The sequence below is a fragment of the Aphelocoma coerulescens genome, chromosome 1 (genome assembly GCF_041296385.1).
Source record: "Aphelocoma coerulescens isolate FSJ_1873_10779 chromosome 1, UR_Acoe_1.0, whole genome shotgun sequence".
NCBI lineage: Eukaryota > Metazoa > Chordata > Aves > Passeriformes > Corvidae > Aphelocoma > Aphelocoma coerulescens.
The window spans coordinates 62,523,226-62,543,667 of NC_091013.1; the positions used below are offsets into that span (position 1 = coordinate 62,523,226).

At 36.7% G+C, this 20,442-nt stretch overlaps 1 protein-coding gene across 1 annotated transcript in view; it reads right to left on the reverse strand.

The window, feature by feature from the left end:
* VWA8 (von Willebrand factor A domain containing 8) overlaps nt 1–20,442 on the reverse strand; it is a 183,136-nt gene that overhangs the window by 73,674 nt on the left and 89,020 nt on the right. Inside the window, exons 22-25 of the mRNA XM_069009782.1 lie at nt 11,625–11,700; nt 10,835–10,970; nt 9,379–9,498; nt 7,264–7,469 (exon numbers count right to left, since the gene is read on the reverse strand). Coding sequence (XP_068865883.1) covers nt 7,264–7,469; nt 9,379–9,498; nt 10,835–10,970; nt 11,625–11,700 — 538 coding nt within the window. The remainder of the gene's footprint in view (nt 1–7,263; nt 7,470–9,378; nt 9,499–10,834; nt 10,971–11,624; nt 11,701–20,442) is intronic.

Here is a 20,442-nt window from a genome sequence, read left to right on the forward strand (position 1 = left end):
ATGGACTTGGGAGTGCTGGAGGTTGAGAAGTTGGACATGACCTGGCAATGTGCACTTGCAGCCCAGAAAGCCAAATGTGTCCTGGGCTGCATTCAAAGCAGTGCAGGGCGAGGGAGGGAATTCTGCCCCTCTACTCTGCGCTGGCGAGACCCCATCTGCAGTGCTGCATCCTGCTCTGGGGTTCCCCACATAGGAAGGACATGGACGTGTTGGAGTGAGTCCAGAGGAGAGCCTCAAAGATGATCAGAGGGCTGGAGCTCCTCTCCTGTGATGATGCCATGATGATTTTTTGCCTTTTCTTTTATACCCCTGTTACACCTTTCTACAACCTCTGTATTCTTAGTGCTTTTTGCCTACATTCTTGGACTTGTTTGTCAAGCTAGGAGACTAAACATTTTAGAAGCTTCATAGTTAGGGATCAGTGTGCCCCAGACCCCAAGGTCCTCTCCAGAACACATTCTGTAAACCAAGATAGAACCATCCAGGGGAAGGTTCCTTGGGGAGGGAGGCTCATTCGAGCCTCTCATTGGGGAATTTTTGATAGATATGCTAATTATTAAGACCTATAATGTTATACCAAATCTTTTGTGAGGTGCATTGCAGTATGCATTAAGGTGCATTTGACCTGGATGTGGTGCACCTAAGGATCCTTAAAATAAATACCAAGGTGTAAAATCCCTTTTTCCCTTCTAACCATGTTTGACTCTCGATTTTAAGACCAGGAAAAGGTATCAGTGAAGACAGATGGAGAGAGTTATTCAGCCTGGAGAATACTCTAAGGAGACCTTATAACACCTTCCGGTACCTAAAAGGGGTTACAAGAGGGATGGAAAGGGACTGGAAGGACATGTAGTGATAGGAAAAAGGGGAATGGCTTTAAACAGCAAAAGGGCAGATTTAGATCAGGTATCAGGAAGAAATTCATTACTATGAGGGTGGTGAGTCACTGGCACAGGCTGCCCAGAAAAGTTCTGAATGCCCCGTTCCTGAAGCTCTCAAGGACAGGTTGGATGGGGCTTCGAGCAACCTAGTCTGGTGGAAGGTGTCCCTGCCCACAGCAGCAGGATTAGAACTAGAATGTCTTTTAGGTGCCTTCCAGCCAAAATTATTCTATGATTCTATGAGTTAAAATAAGAGAAATGAAGAATTTTTAATATCACAAAACCGCTCAGAGAAACTGATGCCATTGATTAAGAAAGCAATTGAGGTGGAGGACCCCAAGCTGGAGTAGGTATATGCTGAAAGGAGGCTGTGATCTCTGGCTGTGGGAAGCCCACTCCTGGCAGGATTTGTGGCCCTATGGGGAGAGGAGCCCACGCTGGAGCAGGTTTGCTGGCAGGACTTGTGACCCTGTGGAAGGGGCCCAGGCTGGAGCAGTTCCTGCAGAACTGCAGCCAGTGGGATGGACTCACAATGGAGAAGTTCATGGAGGACTGTCTCCCATGGGAGGGACCCCACGCTGGAGCAGAGGAAGACAGTGAGGAGTTCTCCCCCTGAGGAGAAAGTGGTGGCTGAGACAATGTGCGAAGAACTGATCACAGCCCCCCTCCCCATTCTCTTGTGCTGCTGAAGGGGAGGAGGTAGAGAAAGGCAGGAGTGAAGCTGAGCTTGGGAATAAGGGTGGAGTATGGGGAAGGTGTTGTAAGATCTGTATTAATTTCTCATCTTCCTATTCTGATTTGATTGGCAATAAATTAAACTAAAGTCTTCAAGTCAAGTCTGTTTTGCCTGTAACAGCAATTGGTGAGTGCTCTCTCCCTGCCCTTATCTTGATCTACAGGCCTTTCATTATATTTTCTCTTCCCAGCTGAGCAGGGGAGTGACAGAATGGCTTTGGTGGGCACCTGGCATCCAGCCAGGGTTAGCCCACCACAGATGTAAATGGAGCAAACCAAATAAAAAGAATTCTAAAAAATAATTATCAACTTGCTGTATATCCTAGAACTCTACTGCCTAACTGATTATCTTTTTTTTTTGGCAAGAGAGGGGAGTGAGAATCTTTTGGTTTAAAAATGTCTCATTTTTTCTTCACAGGCCCTTCATTCAAATACTAGATCTTTCAGACAAGGACCTGGATGCTTCCATCTCAGTATGCCACATTTACAGTGATGAAGATAAACTTGTGAAGAGGTATCTTAAGAAGTTGTAGTCTTAATTGGTTTTTTCCCCATCAGTGAGCTAGACTGGTACAAAGAACTTGAAGAACAGACTTAAGTGTCAGAGAAGTTTATAAAAGTATTAAAAATACAGATATTTGAGTCCTGATTAAAAACCAAAACAGAAGAAAACATAAAATTTTCAGAAATGTTTTGACCTATACTCTTAATCAAGTATCAGCCTTAGGAGTTTAATATTTTCCCAACTTTATAAATATCTGATCTAGATAATAAAATACCTGTGACATAAGCAATACTAAAATTAGCTAGTTACTGTGATAGACTAGAATACCACTGCTAAATTAAGCTTGTACAAACCTTTTTTTATCTGTGGTGTACATGGCACAGAGTATTTTAGTACTAGTGTTGCTATAAAAGCATGTTAAACTATGTTCTGCTTTTTAAACCTGTCTGTGAGGAACCTATTAGAAGTTCTGCATCATTACAGCTTAGTATAGTACAAGTTATTGTGGGATAATATAAAATTGCTCTACAGCCTGTGCCATCCTTGTTACAATGTCCAGTTCCTACTGAATGAAACAGGTACTAAATCCCTTGTCCCATCAGCTATTCTAACTAAACACTGTATAAAGCTTTCACACATAAGGTAAATTGAAAAGTTCATGACAATGTTTAGTAGTGAAAGTGCTAACTTCTATATTGTTAATTGCACTTGGAGTCAAAAGTAAGCATCATTCTGAAACAACAGTTACGTGCTGAATGCCACATTTTCTCTGTTCTCAGTGCAAAGCACAACCAACACACTGGCAGCAAGCTGTCTAATCACTCATCAGCTATGCATTCACCTGCCCTGCACTAGGTACTGCAGAAACCTTGGTCAAGTACTTCAGATAATATCTGGTTTTCCCTAGAAGTCTCCAAGTATTCCCACAGTTTTCTGAATCATTGTATAACTTCTGACATTGATACCCTTTTCTGCAATGAATTGCCTCAATACTTCCATGTCTCTTGTATCAGCAGGACATCATAAAAAATTTCCTGAGGTACAACTGATGGCTTCTGGGAACACAAGCCACTTGTCAAAAGTAATTAAAAAAATTCAGTAACTAAAAAAAAAAAAAAAATCAACTCTCCTGTTTCAACCAGAACAAATCCAATCCCTTTTTAATAACTGCTTGGACAACTGCTTCCTAAAGAAAGGAAATGACACTTCACTTTAAGGGAAAAAATGAAAAAGACAAAATAATCCAAAAAGGTTAAATGTTTGGGAGTTGAATTGAACACTAAAAAAATCATTTGGTTTCTATTGATTTTTAAAATGAGATTACTAGAGGAAATATTGATCTCTTATCAGTCTGTCTGGTTCTCATTCACTGATTCTTCTCCTTACACGTAACACCTCTGTGTGTACCTTAGATTATTTTCACAGCTTAGATTCTTGGCTATTCTTTAAAATAGTAAGTAACACAGTTTTTTGCTTTCAACAATTTTATATTTTTATTTATATTGTGTGCTTTATTTGATACAGAATTTGACTTAGTGAAAACTGTAGTTTCATGGATCTAACATTCCATGAGGATATGTATTCCGACAGTCTGTGTAAAATCTATGAGCAAAATTGTAATTTTCTAGTAGAAATCAAGAATCTTAATTCAAATATGCTGTACCCATTGAGGTCTACTGTACTTCTAACACTGCCCTGAAAGGAAGTGATAAATTATCTGGTATCCAGTCTGTAATGAATCCAGACTTTTTTTTTTTAGACTTCTGCCTTGTTTTCTCACTAACATTCACTTCCCTATGTATCCTGGTGCCTTCAGTTATCTGACTATTTTCCATCCTGCCAGCACCATCTCAATGGCTGACCTATAACAGATCTCTGCCTACCTGTTCATTCCCCTGTGCTCTTGGTTTCCACCTGCACCCACCCCTGATTCCCTTTTACTGAATGTTGCCAGCTCTCTCTGTGCCTCCTCAGCTGCCCTTCAGCAGAAGCACCATGTCTATGGCTCATCCTGAGTGACAGAGATACTAATGGATTAACCAGTACTTGCATCTTTAGTGGGCATCATCTGCTGCCAAGCAAAACAGCTGAATTCTCCTCCTGCAATTTCAATCAGTTCCTCTTTGTCACAGAGCCACTGATTTTGATTAAACCAGTAGAAACCTAATTATCTTTGAAAATTGATAACTGAGATCCATTGTGGCTGGCCAAAAGGGTAAAAGGTTATTATTGATGTGTGTTTGGCAGCAAAGTGAGAAGGGGATACAAACTGTTATTTGATAAGCCTAGTTTCCTTTTGAGATTAGGCTGAAAATTAAAAAAAAAAAAGAAAAGAAAAGAAAAGAAGGCACTATCTTACCACAAAAGCTTGCTGAATAGGCCTTAAAACCTGATGATGAGTAGACTTCAGGTCCAAAAGGTTTCTTAGACATTTACTGCTTGAAAACATCTATCAAGATCTCATGAAAAACAGCGTATTAGATTGCAGAGAAGCAGTCATAGCACATGCTGGCGAGAGGCAGCTTATGGTAACCCAACAGAGCAAGAGCACAGCTTCTGAGCTTGCCCATAAGCTACTAAAGACTTTTGACATTTGACAGTTTGAAAACTGGAGGTGAGCAAGACAAAAAAGGCCAGGTCACCTGCCAACTAGAGCTGCAAGACCCAAATTCCCCATACAGTATGTGAGGAGAAAAAGTTGCAGTAATCAAGGTAGGTACCTGCATTTGACAACTCTTCTATGCCTGCAGTTTTGGGTCTTCAAAAGAGTTTGGTATCTCAAGCTTCACCAAAAAAACCTTTTCCTAAGAAAAAGTTAGTATAGAGGCAACCTAGCTCTGAGTATAGAGTCTAAGCTACAACAAAATTACTGTATGTTCTCTACTTGAATAATCTTTAGCGGAGGATACTCTTGTAACTGCACTCCCTATGCATATGCTGAAGAACACAATTAGTCAGAGATAAGATAAACAATATGCTAATACCATAGCAATCAGCATATTTTTAACTGACTAGTCCTGATGCTCAGATGTGCTCTCAGACAGCAGTAATCAAAAGCAATTTTTTCCTCCAAAACATCCAACCTTTTTTTACAGAGGGAAAAAATTCCAAAATTATGTGAAAGAAATCAACACAATAGTACAAAGAGAGCAGGGCTGTGGAACTGCTGTAAGGGAAATAGTTTAACAACATGACTAACTTCCCTCCTTCCTTCCTAAGGACCAGCAATTTTACTGACTCATTTCCCTCCTTCCTCTTTCTTCTCTACCTGAAGACCTAAAAGTTTCTTACTTTGGAATAACCATTATGTTTCTATTCATTGTTTACATTTGGCTACTCCCAGTCTTTTTATTATTCAGACTGAAAAACAAGTTACAGTAAACAAAATGTTGCATTCTTTCTAGGAGACTGGGATCTTGAAAATAAATGTTACAATACAGGTCAAAGCTGCATATTGGAGATGTATTTGGATATTTACACTTTGAAAGAGGTGAAAGCTTAGCAGATGGGAAACTTCCCCACTGATCTGCACCCAGTGTCCAGGTTGAAGTGACTGTACTAATCTGATTAAATGAAGGAGACAGAAGCAGAGAGTAAGACAATTAGCAATGCAGCTCTTTCAATCTTCAATTGGACGCTATTCACACTCAAATAAAAGAGGAAATAAGTCTTATGTTTCCGCACCAGCTACCAACAGAAGACAGTTCAACTTTAGGTTACTTGGAGATAGATGATGAAGGAAAGAAGCTAGGAAGGAAGGTAGGAACAGCAGAAAAGTATGAAGACAAAAAGGAGTTCATTTAACAAACACTCTAAAACATTAGCCTTTCAGCAGCACAGCAGCTGTTCCTCAAGTCTGTGATTTTTCCACTGCGATTTTGAATGTAACTGTGTGTTTAGAGGGCAGCAGGTACATGTTCTATCAGCTTGGTAAACAAATACCTATCAGCTGGCAATGGATCCTAATAGACTGTTTTGCTTATGTGTTTATCCGGATTCCTCAGCCTTTGGGTCTGAATCTAACCCTTAGTACAAAGTTACAGAGCGTTATTTTTTCTTTATATTATTGATATCATAGTAGCACCAGTTTGTCTTGAGACCTTCTTGCACTCTAGAGACCCCAGAGCACAAAAATCTATCACCCCCAGAAATCTGGATGAAGATTTTTAAAAGGAGTAATTCCAACCTGCAGGATCTGAATGTCTGTGTATATGGTTGAATGTTTGTGAATATATTCATGACCACAAACACAAAACTATCATGCAACCCTGCTATACTATGCAGTATAAAACACAGGAGCAGCAGGTCAAAATTTGTGAGAAATTACATTCTAATTGTATTAATTACATTGATTTCCACTATTTTTTTTTAAATCTAGGATTCAATAATTCGAGAAACAGCCTATAAATTAACAAATTACAAATTCTATGATTATAAACAGAACAAAATAAGAGCACTGCTATTTCAAAGAGCATTAAGACAGTTTGAATTTCAAATACTTTAGGCAAAAAACATCCTTCAATTTATAAAGACAGAAGTCAGACTTAACTGTAATATTTAAAAAACCTGATCATCATTAAATCAGAATTCAAAATTTTATAGTTAAATGTGTGCAGGAAGTAATCATGAATCCTACATATTCCCTTGATGAGTTGTTATCCATCTAGCATTTTCCTTAGAAAAAAGTCCACCAGTGATGAACAAGTTATGCGGCAGGAACTTGTTTTTTCACAGGAAAGGATAAAACTCACACAGTCTATAGCAGAATAAAATGAACAGTTGCACTGTCCTGTAAGTACTGTATGTTGAATAAGAAATTTTATAATGAGGGCCAGCATGAACATTGCACACTGTATTCACAGTATGTGATTTTTTCTCACACAGTAGAAAAACAGGCTCACAGGGTCTTTTCTATCTAAAAATAAATACGCAGAAAAAATATCTGCCCATGTACATCTGTGATCCTTACCCTCTGACTATCTGAACATCTGAATTTTATGCTTCTTTCAAAATGTAAAATGTTTCATAAGAATTAAATAAAAATGCATGAACAATAATGGCATCTTTTTTTCTAAAACCATCAGGCATTAAAAAATTAGTATTGATGAACTCAAGTTTCCAATTAAATCTGATGTACTGTACCTGTAAATGTTTTACAATGTTCACAACTTCTCTAGTTGAATAGGGATAGTTAATAATTCCTTGGTCAGCTAAGCTCCTGAGCTCTCCAAATGCAGCTACCAGTTTCTGTAGAATTGGCTCTGGAACATCGGGACCGTATTGTTTAAGCATTGACAGTTCTGACTGTGGTTTGGGATTATCAACAGCATGGCAACTAAAAATGTCCCCTACAAAGAAAAAATACCAGCATGAAGTTAAGTAATTTCTAAAGAAGTAGTATCACAACAGCCCCTTTAAGTTTAATACTGCACCTTTAATAGAAAAGGTATGACTCAAAAGAATGCTGAGTACCCACTTGTTAAAACTGTGAAAAATGTGAAGTACAAGCTACGAAGATCATCAAGGTTTCTGGAAACACAGAGATCTCTCCCATCATTTTAATGAAGCTGGTATCATGAGGGAGAAATTAACTTCAAGAATAAACATATGTCAAATGAATGCAGAAAAAAATAAGAGAGAAAAAATTTTAAGAAAACATAATGTTGAATGGAACCTATTTGTGAACCCCCTCAAAACACCATAGAATGCAGGGAAATTTTGAAATGCAGGAAGGCCCTAATGCAAACCCAGCTAAGAGGTCTAAAGGAAATACCGAATTTATCTTTTCTCCCTGCCTGTCTTGAAGTATGGTAAGAAATTTGGCAAGATATTCTTTCCATACACTGGCATGACATTCATCCCAATAATACAATCTATAAATTGAGTTTATTCATAGAAAGTCTCTGAACAGTTGTACAAAACTTTGCAGGAGCATGATCAGATCCTGCAGAAAAAGGACTTGAATTAAAAAGCAGAAGAGACCCTAAGCTGGAAAAACAGTATCAACGAAGAACCCCAAAATCTCAACCACATCTCTGCCATGTGTGTCAAAAGCAGTAACACTGATCAGTTTTGTTTAAAGCGTCCATGTAAGGAAGGAAATCAGGGTATGAAAAAGAAATGCACTACAGTAAATTCTCTTGGGGCAACATAGCTTGGTGAAATTCAGAGCCAATGAGTTTCAGACCTGCAATGTCCATTCAGTGGGAACCTCACCTGAAAAACAAAGAACTACTAGGTAATACTGAAGTTGGTTTGCACCTGCTTTTTTGAGTATGTTATTTGTTGCAGAACAAGCATTATGGCCAAAGTTAACAGGTAAAACCACAAAAATTAAGGTTCCTGCACATAAATGGCCAAGCTAACATAGATAATACAGTCAGTGGAATCTGGAGGGTATTCAGTTCACAGCCTTTGTGTAACAACACTGCCAAAACCTTGCTAGAGGCTCATTTAGACTAACACTGGACTATACAGGCCAATGGATTCTTCACCACTTGCCCTTATGCAACTTAAATTCTTGGTTTTGCTGTGAGATTAAGCTCTAGGGGATCTTTATTGACCCAAAGAATTTCTGGGACCTACCAGGAGCTTTCCAAAATAAGGCTTCTGTTGATATGAAAACTGATGATGTGAAATTTGGACAGCCTTACCTGCCACTGAGATGAATTCAGTATCTTGACAAATATATGTATTTTACTAAGGCTATCATAGCTGGCCATATGCATAGAGAGGCAAATAAGGATTAAGAAGAAGGTAGCACAGTGCTAGCAGTAGAAAATACAGTAGCCTTTACTGCTGAAAGGAAAGAAAAGAGCCATCTATCAAGCTACCATCTCTTATATCAAAGAGGACAGCACCTGAGCTGTGCCTTGTTTGATATGGGGAAAAAAATAGTGAGCAGTTGAGAGAGATGTCAGGTGTCAAGCTTATAGTTTATTTGTTTGCTGTATTTGTATACTACATACACTCATTAATGAAGATTTCCCATAACCTTGTGTCTGCAATGTGTGTCCAGATCCCATAAAACAAAATAGTTTTAACTCAGATGATCACATACATAAAGCTTTGCCCTTCAGGGCAAGTTCGGGCACTTTTATTAAGACATGTAAATTTACATGATACTCTTAGTGTCTTATGTGAAACAAAGTATCAACATGCATAAGGGCCCCTTCTCCTCATGAAATCTAATTAATAAAGACAGATATTCTATTCATCAAGTCTATTAAAGATCATAATTTAATATGAATCACTTACCTAATGTGCCAAAAAAGTCATTACCCAAGAAAGGAAATCCAGGCCTATTTGCCAGAACTATCATTCTAAAATCAGGATGAATAACTATTACATTTTCTCTCCCCTCTACATGAGCATGATCTGGAAAAGAAATAAAATGTATTACTTGCATATTTAAGATTTGCAATACTGAACGAATGAACATAATTAGAATAGATGAAGACTTCTAAGAATCAGAAGAAAAATTCTTCTAATTTGATTATGTTTTTCTTAGAATTAGAAGAACAGTTACCAAAAAGGCTCAATAGCTTCTTACATGTTATTCAACTGAGTTTTCTAGGTTTCATTTTAAAGTTCCATAGTTTGTTTACAAAAATTTAACCGAAGTGTTTAATTGAAAAAACATAAAAATGCATTCACTGTTCTTGGGGTGTGGACTACCTGTCCCCTTTATATTTAATTTCACTAAAACAGTGAAGCCAATAGTGAATAAAATGTGTTTTTATATAGGTCTGACATCATCTAATCTGGGAAGACAGGACTGAAATTCCTCCTGGTTACTACAAAAATTTGTGAGATGCCAGAGATACATTATTTAACACATGTGAAGACCCTGGTTCTCCAAAACTACTCAGATTGGCCCCATTCAGAACCTTGTTCCCTTTCAGCATGGTTCCAGTGGCACATGGTTTTTGGGAATCCTTTAAGTGCCCCTAAAAAATGACAGTAATAATTAGGAATGGCTAGCAAAATGTTTTAGAATAAGTCCACCTAGAATTTATAATGACAAGCAAAACTCTGGTGTGCCATGTGAGTGTTGAATGATTGCTACACTCAAACATTATTCCCAATATTTTTAAAATGAAACTAATTGCATAAAGTATAGTGTCTAGTAGCATCAAGAGAGCATTTCAAACACGGTCTTTTTTCAAAACATAATGAAAAATATTTATTTCCTGAAATAAATTTGATGATGAATTAAATTCCATCAAATTACAGATACTCTCATCCTGCAGCATATATTTAAATAATGAAGTCAGCATATAATCAAGTAAGCATATGCAATACCTGATTAGATAAAACCCGTAACAATTTGAGCCTAGGTATACTCAGATCTTCCTTCTAGACCTGATGATACCCCAACTCTTTAGATGGGCATAACCAAGACCATAATTTTGTCAACTAGATCTTTATTTCTTATGGTGAATGAGAAGCAGAAGTCAAGTTACACTTTGTTGGGTTTAGGGTTTTTTTTTTTAATTTTTCAGTAAATTCACAAGAAAGCTAATTTAAGAAAACATTTGTGGTTATTGCAAAAGCAGTGAAGAAAATGACTGTAATTTCTTTAATTGTTAACTTTTTAGCAACAATTTATCCATGTGGACTGTTTTGTGTCTCTGCTGAGCAATGTAATTGCTGCAAACCAGCAACACGTCACATTTTACTGTAAATGATGAAATGCTTTCAATCTACTTACTGGCAACAATTCGCCTTCCATCTGACAAAACCATTTCCCCACTTTCTACTAAAGTTTTTAAGATACAGGTGACATTTGTTGGTGCTTTGTCTGCCTCATCAATTACCAAAATATGTCCAAACTTCACTGCTTTCACCTAGAAGAGGAAAAAAATCATAACATCACTACCACCCAAAAACCCTACAAGGAGCTGCATTACTGATTTCTCAGTGAACAGCAGCGACACTTCGGTGGCACTGGGACAAGAAAGGGACTCAGAACAGGGGTAAGCTGTGACCAAACCAAAGTACAAGAAGAGGAGGCAGGTGAGACAAGAAAGGTGGGTGTTTCCATTTCTTCTGGATAGGGAGGGAAAGGGGTGTGCTACGGAGGGAAGTGAGTAGCCTGACTGTGAATGACTTGAAGTGCAAACAGAGAAGTGCAAAACCAGTTTGCATCTAGACTGTCAACATGCAGCTGAAAGAACTAAAGAATGCCAGCTTTTTGGAGCCCAACTTAGCATGTAGGTGTGAGGTGTTACAAAGAAGAAGGAGGAAAATACCACTCTATCAGTTAGAATGTGTCAGGTTAATACTACATTACTTTCCATACTCATTTTGTGTGTGGAGACTCCCAAGATTATCATCTTATTCATATTTGGCACAGCAAATGTGACAAATGTGACCAAATAAAAGTTAATCAAATGTTTGTTACCATCTCGCTCACTATGCCATGAAAAATCAAATCATGAACATTTTAAATTTTACATCAAAAATATTTCCAAATATAAAATCCAAATGCTACTACTGACCAGTGGTGAATCCTCATATATAATAAGACCATCCTTTACAGAAGGTTGTAGAGTAAGGCTTTGTACAGTGGTATCCCTGAAATGTGGAAAAGCAGAGAGTATTAATTAAAAATACACAGGAATTTTAGTTACAATAAAATGGAAAATGAATAAATGAAAAACGGAATGTTCTCTTTTTCTAAAAGGAAAAAATATGTTTTTTAGAACACTTGAATAACTGGGAACAGCAGTGTGCCAGCTTAGTGGTCAAATGTAAGTATTCCTGTTTCTGCCAGGACTTTCACAGTAGTTCTCCATTTCTCATAAACCCTGTAAAAAAAGATCACTGAGAAGAGAATCAGTATCTTTTGTATGTAGGCACATTACTGATGTTACTATTTCTCGTTAAGTATGCCAAAACTGTCATTTATGTGACAAACAGGAATTTTTACTGTTTTAGCTGTTCTTTTCCACATATGATCAAGCAAAAAACCTACAAACAAACAAACAAACAGACAAATCCAACTACCAATCGTGGAATTCTAAAAATCAATCTTTTTTAGTTCGATCTAAGCCGTACTGGCTTGCTACATTTTATATCATGAACAGTGTAAGTTCTTAGATGGGACAGAGGCTTCACAGTCTCTTTTTGAAATTTTGTGTTTGACTTGCTCAATTGACTTTTTTTCAAATTTAAAATAGTGCTAATTAGACCCTGTCATGAGAATATTCCTTAATCTTCTCTATTTTCATCTATTTAAACCACCACTGAATGTACAGATAAATAAAAAAGTTGCAATTCAGAAAGGTGAAACAACAGACATCACCACAGTAGATTCACCTACATAAATTATGTCCATAACCCAGGGAAAGCCCCTCCTGATTGTATAAAATATTTGCCCAGACTTTTGTCAAGATCTGTATAACCAACCCCATTTACTTTGGGTTCACAGGGACCAAGGAGCTAGAGAATAATCCAGAGGTGGGTCATTACAGAAGGTCTCCATGACTCCCACAGTTTCATGGGCAACAGGAAATTCAGTCTTAGGGCAATTAGGCTATACCATCCCTTTCCTTCAGCATTTCAAAATTTGGATTAGTATGTGTCAAAAGAATGATGGGCAGATCACAGGACAAAACCCATCAGGAGAGCCTCACAACGCTGCTTGAGATCCACATACTGGTCCATCGGTAAGGTTGGTAACCTCTGCACTGTATGTAACATTTGGTGCAACAAAAATCTCTTGCCTTTCACAGCCATGCTGTAACAAAACTGTTTGCTTAAGCCTAGCTGACTCACTCTTCCAAATATCTACTTAATTCTGTCTTTAATTTTGCAACACTTTGTGAAAAACCAACAATTCTGATAAGCTCCATGGGTACAGGAAATCAAACAGAACTGTTTGCAGCACACTATTAAGTGGCCAGCTTCATATTACAGTTTTAAACTGAGAGCATAACTTGCACACTTCCTTTATTTAAAACTGCTGTCAGCAGGATTTCTGTCCCTAATAACTAATATTTTCTTATATAGCTTTAAGCCCACAATTGATTTATCTCACAGTTTCCATGTGTGGGGATAAAGCAGAGGGCAGAAAGAAGACTTCTAATGTTTAGCTACTTGATCTGAACTTTAGTCAAGGAAGAGAAAGGTTACAAAGCTGGGACCACCTTCACGTCATTTAACCCCATCAAACGTTGCGTGTCACAAGTAGGCAACCCTGCCCCAAATATTTATATTAACATTGTATTCGCTTGCAACATATAATTTTTTTAAATCACTAAAATAAGCAGTAGCACTAATCTATTATCTTAGAAATCCTACCATGGACACAAAACCAAAGCTTCTACTGTCATCCTGTTTGTCTAACCAATTTATATGCTGGGCAGAGAAATAAATAATGGATCAAAAAGAACCAATAAACGAGTGATCTTTGTTTCTTGAACACCTGCTATTTAGGGACTAAATTCTCATATTGTATCTATCAGCCTACCTTCCTTATCAGTTAACATTTCTGGTTCAAGCCTATACGGTTGCAGATGCAGAAGAATTTTAAAATGTGTAAACCAAATGCTAGAGTATATGAAGGTCACAGTCACAGGTACTAATCAGTCAGAAGTAACTAATGGAAAAATGTTCTGAGGAATTAATACAAGGTAAAAAGGGGAAAAATTTGTCAAATTTGAACTGTGATCTCTTTAAAGTAATAGAAAGGTGAGAAAATGAGAGGATCCGAGGAAAGCATAGACCAAGAACAATGTAAAGGAAGATGCACTACAGGATGCTTTACAGATCATAAATCTGCACTTAGGAGCTAATGCATGAAAAACAATAAACTGAACAGAACACATCAGGAAATTAAGATCTCTAGTGGTGCTGTGGATGGTCACAGGTGATGATGCAAGAAAAGACAAAAATATCAAAAGATGTTTTACTGTAACATGAAACAGTTTATTTTACTTTTGCTGAGCTAATGACTTAATCCTCTGGCTCTGCAGAGATTACTTATAACCCCCTAATATGGAATACTAAATTGTGCTTGGTATTCTATAATAACCAGCAGCCCACACAAATCCTTAGGACAATCTCATTCTTCAGAGAAGAGAGAATTGATATATTTTTGGGGAAAATAAACATTAAAAGAGTTTACAGTTTGTTTAAATGCTATTATAAAAGTAGCATAATCAGAAAAAATACAGAAGGTATCAAACTAAAATAAAAACTGACATCCTGAATCTGTCTTCTCATTTTTCTCTTATTTTATCTTTCTTCTACTTTGTTGATATTCAGCCTTAACATTAAAGGAAATATATTGGGGGATTTGCACTGTATTACAGAAGTTAAATAGAAGTCAAATATTAATGCCATTGGCTTGATAACTTAAGTGTACGCAAATCTCCTGTATTTGCTTAGGCTATTACAATCAGACGTATATAAGAATGATTTTACAAGGGTTATTACAGATTAATGCTATTTTCCTCTTAGATTCATATGCTGTACACTTACACATCATTAATTTCTGTTCTTCAGAAACCTAACATGACCCAAACACAGTAAAGAATGGCTAAAAATAAATTGTCTCCTTAGGGTTTTTTCTTAAATTTACACTTTGTAATGAATTATGTAAATGTAAAGACACTGAAATATAGAAAGATAAAAATAGACTAAGTCTGAAATATTTTTGAACAACATGGCAAGCAGCATTTCCTAAATGTAAAATATGTCTGTCACTCAAAATTCCCACAGGAAAGGAACTAAGAACTCCAATTCACTTTCACTTAGTAATAATAGCACCTTAATATTAACTAACAGGCTCTAACAAAGACATGAATACCAAAACCTCCTAATTTAATCACATTTAGCACCCAAGATAAAAATAGGTCTGACACAAAGAAGCAAGACTGTAGGAATGTAGAAGTGAGTGAGAAAAGCTGTCTGACATACTGTCATCTTACTCAACTGAACCATTGCTCAATTTTGTCTTCGCCTGATTGTAAAATAAAAATAAGAAAAGCTCACTGATGTCTTTCTTAAGACTGTACTTTTATTTTTATCGAGGAAGCCATCGCACAAGTGCTCCATTTAAAAAAAAAGGAAGGAAAAAAAAAAATTCATTACTGAAATACAGCAACTCCTCTGACAGTACCACTCAGTTCATAGTAAGACTTCTGAGAATTCTTCTCATGTTTTTTATTAGCTCCTATCACTGTCTTTTATTTATTTTTTGCCACTGCTGCATTATTTATGCTAAAGGCAGCTATTTCTGAGGTCTGCAGACTGACTCAAACATAGTACAGTGACAGTTTCTGTTTCATTGACAGCAATGCCTTCCTTCTGGAAGAGAACTATGAACTGAGTCAAGAGAAATTTCCATCAATTGCAGAGAGTTAGATGTTATCCTCTAGTTTAACAAAAGGTGCTCCAACGCTTTATTTTAAGATTTGAGTCCCCAGGAAGGCTTATGCCCAAATACAGGATACAGTGTCAGGGCCCCAGCTAACATCACAAACACTCACATTCCCTGGAATTACTCCATCTTGACAAGTGCAGAAGAATACAGTCCTGGCTTCTGCATGTACTTTCTCTGAGGCTAAAAGGGTAAGAGATTATCTGTGCAAGGCAACCTTGTGTTTTAGGGGTCCCTGCTCTTGGTAACAAGGTTACATAAACCAAGCTCAGGTTTGGCCTTCTCATTCACCAAATGAAACTTCATGGTAGTTGAAAAGAAAAATAAGAGACGCAGAATGTGTGCTCTAGAAATTGTTCTTAATTTCTGTAAGGCATCTATTATCTAAATACCTATGTACATAGATATATATTCCTCCTCAATTGCATGTCAATCAGACCTGAATATACCCATCTGCTGTGACCTAATTTTAAAGAGTATTTGAAAAATAATTAGTCCAAAGGCCATATGAAGCTGTTAATTGGTTAGTTAATCCACTGATGATTATCCTGATGAAGACCAGGCAATCTCAACACAAAGAATCAATCTGCATGCTTTTGACATTTACAAATTAATTTCTTCAGCTAACCCATCACAGAGCCATTGCACTGCATGATCTGACTGCTATGTTTAGGAAATTCTGAAATATCTGAAAAGCCATCCAGATGTCTCATTGGTCTATTAAAAATGACCCAGCAAAGCCTTTTTGACTTATCTGTATGCACTGATAATTAAATCCACTGGGGTTTTTTTCCTGCTAGGCTGTGGCATCTACTCAGCAGGACACAAGTTTGTTTAAAATGCAAGAAATTATTTGGACTACAAAGGTACTCATTAGTCAGTATGACTGCAGGTGGCAGAAAAAAGGCCAAAGGGAATTATGTTTAATTCATGTTATGTGCTTAAATCTGAAGTTACACAATTACTTACATGTGATCCATCTGCCAAAACAAGATGCAAAATTCACTCACCCTAATTGGAAAATCCATAAATGGGGAACATGACACCCTGCAGCTTCCCTTATTGTTTGTTAGAATACATTTAATTGAGTAAACAGTGAGAAACTCTTACTTCAGGTTTAGAGGAAAATGAAAAAACAGCGTCTTCTACCTGAGCTATTTCTCCATAACAGCCATGCAGCAGGATATTAAAGCTGAATTCAGTTCCTACAAAAAAGACAAATGAAGTAGCTTTCTAACACCTAGAATCTGACAATAGCAGAGCAAGTCATCCAGCTTATGAAAAGCTAACACTGGAAACAGGGACCATTGGCTGGCATGAAATCTTGGAAGCTCTGCATTGCAACTCTGTATTGACTGAAAATGTATTTAAGAAAACAACTAAAAAACAAGTAAAAAAACATAAAGACACCTATTATATAGTCAATACACTCAGTGCTTCACAACATAAATCTTCATGACAAAAATGTGTCATCGCTTCTTTCTAAACATGAGCTACATAAAGAATAAAGCACACACAATAACGTACAACATTAAAAGAAAATAATCCAAACATTCAGGACTCATGAATCAAGAGGATAAATTACCTAGACTTCCATTTTGTGGCTGCCAACAAACAAAAACACAACACCCCCCCGCCTGTTTGCTATGTTCAACTGAAATAAACCAGTGCAGCTATAGAACACTTCCTTCAATAGCCCACTACAGAGGGCTTTTCTATATTGTTCGTTTTTAAAAACAGACCTGAAGAGCTATATCAGCATTTAAATTATTTCAGGCAGTCCTATATTCTTTCAAGAGATGATAATCAAATGCAATTTTGAGAATAAGTACACTACAATTCTAATATCCACCTGTGTCTTTGGCAAAGGAAGCTATTTCTTCTGAAAAAACTTTTAAAATTAGAATTTAAAAAATCTGAAGTCAATAAAGCTGAAAGGGTAGTTTTAAATTATCTCAATAGGGGAAACAGATAATTAGATTTTATACTGATTACATGTGCCGAAAAAGAGGGAAGGAAAATTAAGATCTAAAGATTAATGGACAGTCTGTAGTAAGTATTGCTTGTAGGGACACCATAAGCTCATTTTCCTATCCCAAACTTCCCATTAATTTGATTGTTAAAGATCACAGCAAAATTACGTTTATTTTGAAAAGGATAACATATGCAAACTCAGGTAAGTTCTGGAAAAAAAGATCATCAGATTACTATAATTTATTAGGGAACTGGAAAAGGCACAACACAAAATGTAGAAGATTTTTTAAATGAACCCTGTATCACATTTTCCAATCATCAGTCACTAGAATAAATTTAGTAACTCTGACAGGAAGACGTGATATCAAATCAAGATGTGATAACCAAATTCTTTGAAATAAAATGTATTGGGACACACAGAACAAGGTAGTGTGGTATCTTGTAAGAGAATAGTAAGATCATCAGATACAAAATAGAATTTCTACAGCAGTTAGTATTCCCTTGACAGTGTCAAACATCACATTTACAACAAAGACCAATTGCTTTAGTGTATGCGTCAATGCTTAGAAAAATAAGTTATCTCAACTTGTAAGAAAACATATCACATGGAGAACTAAGACTTAACATGGCTAATTTAGGGGTCATACCTGTTTTATCAAAAGCTAAAGAAGAAAACTTCCTATTTTCTCTATTTTCATGAAAAGGCATCACATGATATTTACAAGCTGTGTTAACTTTTTTGACTTCATAGAGAGCAACCCTCATACACTAAAAAATATTCCCCCTTTTTGTCATATGACTCTATAAGGATTCATACTATCTTTTTTCACAATAAACTAATTTCCTAGAAGATTATTTTCTTGATACACAGAAGGAGAACAATGGGACAGAACTGATAATTTCACAACTGCAGATTCACTGAGGTTTTGAGCAGCAGAAAATCCACTCATTGCCATCAATAAATTATTGATGAAGATTACACTGCAGTCTACCCATCAAAAGCTTCTATTTCTGTAAATGATGGTGATGTTCTTATGCAGATCTACATACTGAAAATAATGCATTAGACTTGAAGTTGACTAGCTTTACTTATGACTTCAGTGGCCACATCTGTAGCAGCTCAGGGGAGGGATCTAGTGGGAGAGTTCTCCCACTAGCTAAGAGTAACCAAGTTCCACAGAAAAGGATCAGTACTTTTTCTTCCTGGACATTTTCAATTGTATAGAGGAATGCCTGTGATAGACAGTCTGCAGAGGAGATTGCGGGCTCCAAATTTTGTGTTTCCTGCAGCTAATCTGTGGCCAACACAGCATGAAGCTGGAAACATATCTGAGAAACTTCTGCTTAACAACCACTCATTATTTACATGCATATCATAACAATAAATAAATGATCTAGAAGTTATCAAATTTAATCTCATTACACACTGTTTTCTGAAAACAATGCTGAGTCTGAAGCTGTTTCCTAATTTCCACAACTTTAACTACTGTTCCTACTGACACATTTGAGCATCAGCTAAAGACAGTGCAAATGGTCTCCCCACATGCAACAACCACTGCTGGATTATATAATTTTATGAAGATAAGATAAACTCATTTTAACTTTTTTCTTTTTGGAAGACACATTACTATGACATCCCTAGAACAAAAGCTAGCTGGGGTCATCCAGCTGCTACCTTGCAGAAATTGTTGCTAAATCACAGAATCAGAGTGGTTGAGGTTGGAAGGCACCTCTAGAGGTCATCTAGTCCAACCCTCCTGCTAAAGCAGGGTCACCTAGAATCAAAGTACTCAAGATAGTGTCCAGTGTCCAGATTTTGAATATCTCAAAAAATCAAGGAGTGCAGTGTATACCCAAAGAAAAGGTTTTGACACAGAAAAACGAATGTCATGCCTTCCCGAACCTAGCAAACGTGTTTCTTAGAACACAGATGTTCTTTCTGCAATTGGTTTTTTGTAAAGGCACTATCAAGACAGAGAGGATTTTGTTTGCTAACAGAGCAATTAGGAGCACAAATCACGATGGTAGATGATAATTTCAGAGATTTCATGTTACCAGTAGCTCTTTTTAGCTATGTGACTTAAAGCAAATCCAACACCAGCAGAACAGAGGTGGCAGCTTTCACAGGTCTTGAGGTGACACTGTGTGTTCTCCCCAGTATTTTTCCAGTTGTTTTTAGTTGCCTAAATTAGTATATCAGAATAAATTACACATAATTTTTTTTCATTTTTTAATGCTTCTGATTAAAGTGTAGCAGTGTATTTTGATGAATGCCAAGATCAGATAACAACATATGACTCCAAAAACTTGATGCATATATATTAATCCATATGCCTACACATTTAGAACCTTATTTATACCACCAGAAACTACCATTAAAATTGTGCCCAATAAGTTTACATCTTCCTAGTCAGAACCTAGGCTTTTAGGAAACTTTCTATCAGAAGTCTCTTCACAATCAAAATAAACCACAGAACCCCCACAAAACCAAAAAAACCCCAAACAAAACCAAAAATTCCTTCCAAAATCCCCAAACTGGAATAACAGATCAAGCTTGCACTGAAAACAAAAGGATAAATGCTGTAGTTCTGTAATATAGTCAAGACAAAAATAGTAACTGCAAGGAGGAGAAATAATTCTAATTGAAATATAAAAAACAGCCTTAAAAAACTTAATTTCAAATAGATGCAAATTTAAATGTTTAAATGACAGATAAAGAACATCTTACTCCAGCATAACCATTCTTTGTGTGCAATTAGTTACTACTTTGACGATAAGAGAAGTAAAATTTATCTTTTCTTTCTTTGATCATACCAAAGAAGACAACAATTTAAAGTCCATGATACTCTCTTCTGACATTTTTATGTAGGAGAGCTGGCAGCTTACAGTTTTATACTTATCTATTACTCTCATCAGTGCTAAGAAGAATTTTACAGTCTTAACAGGGCATATGCTCT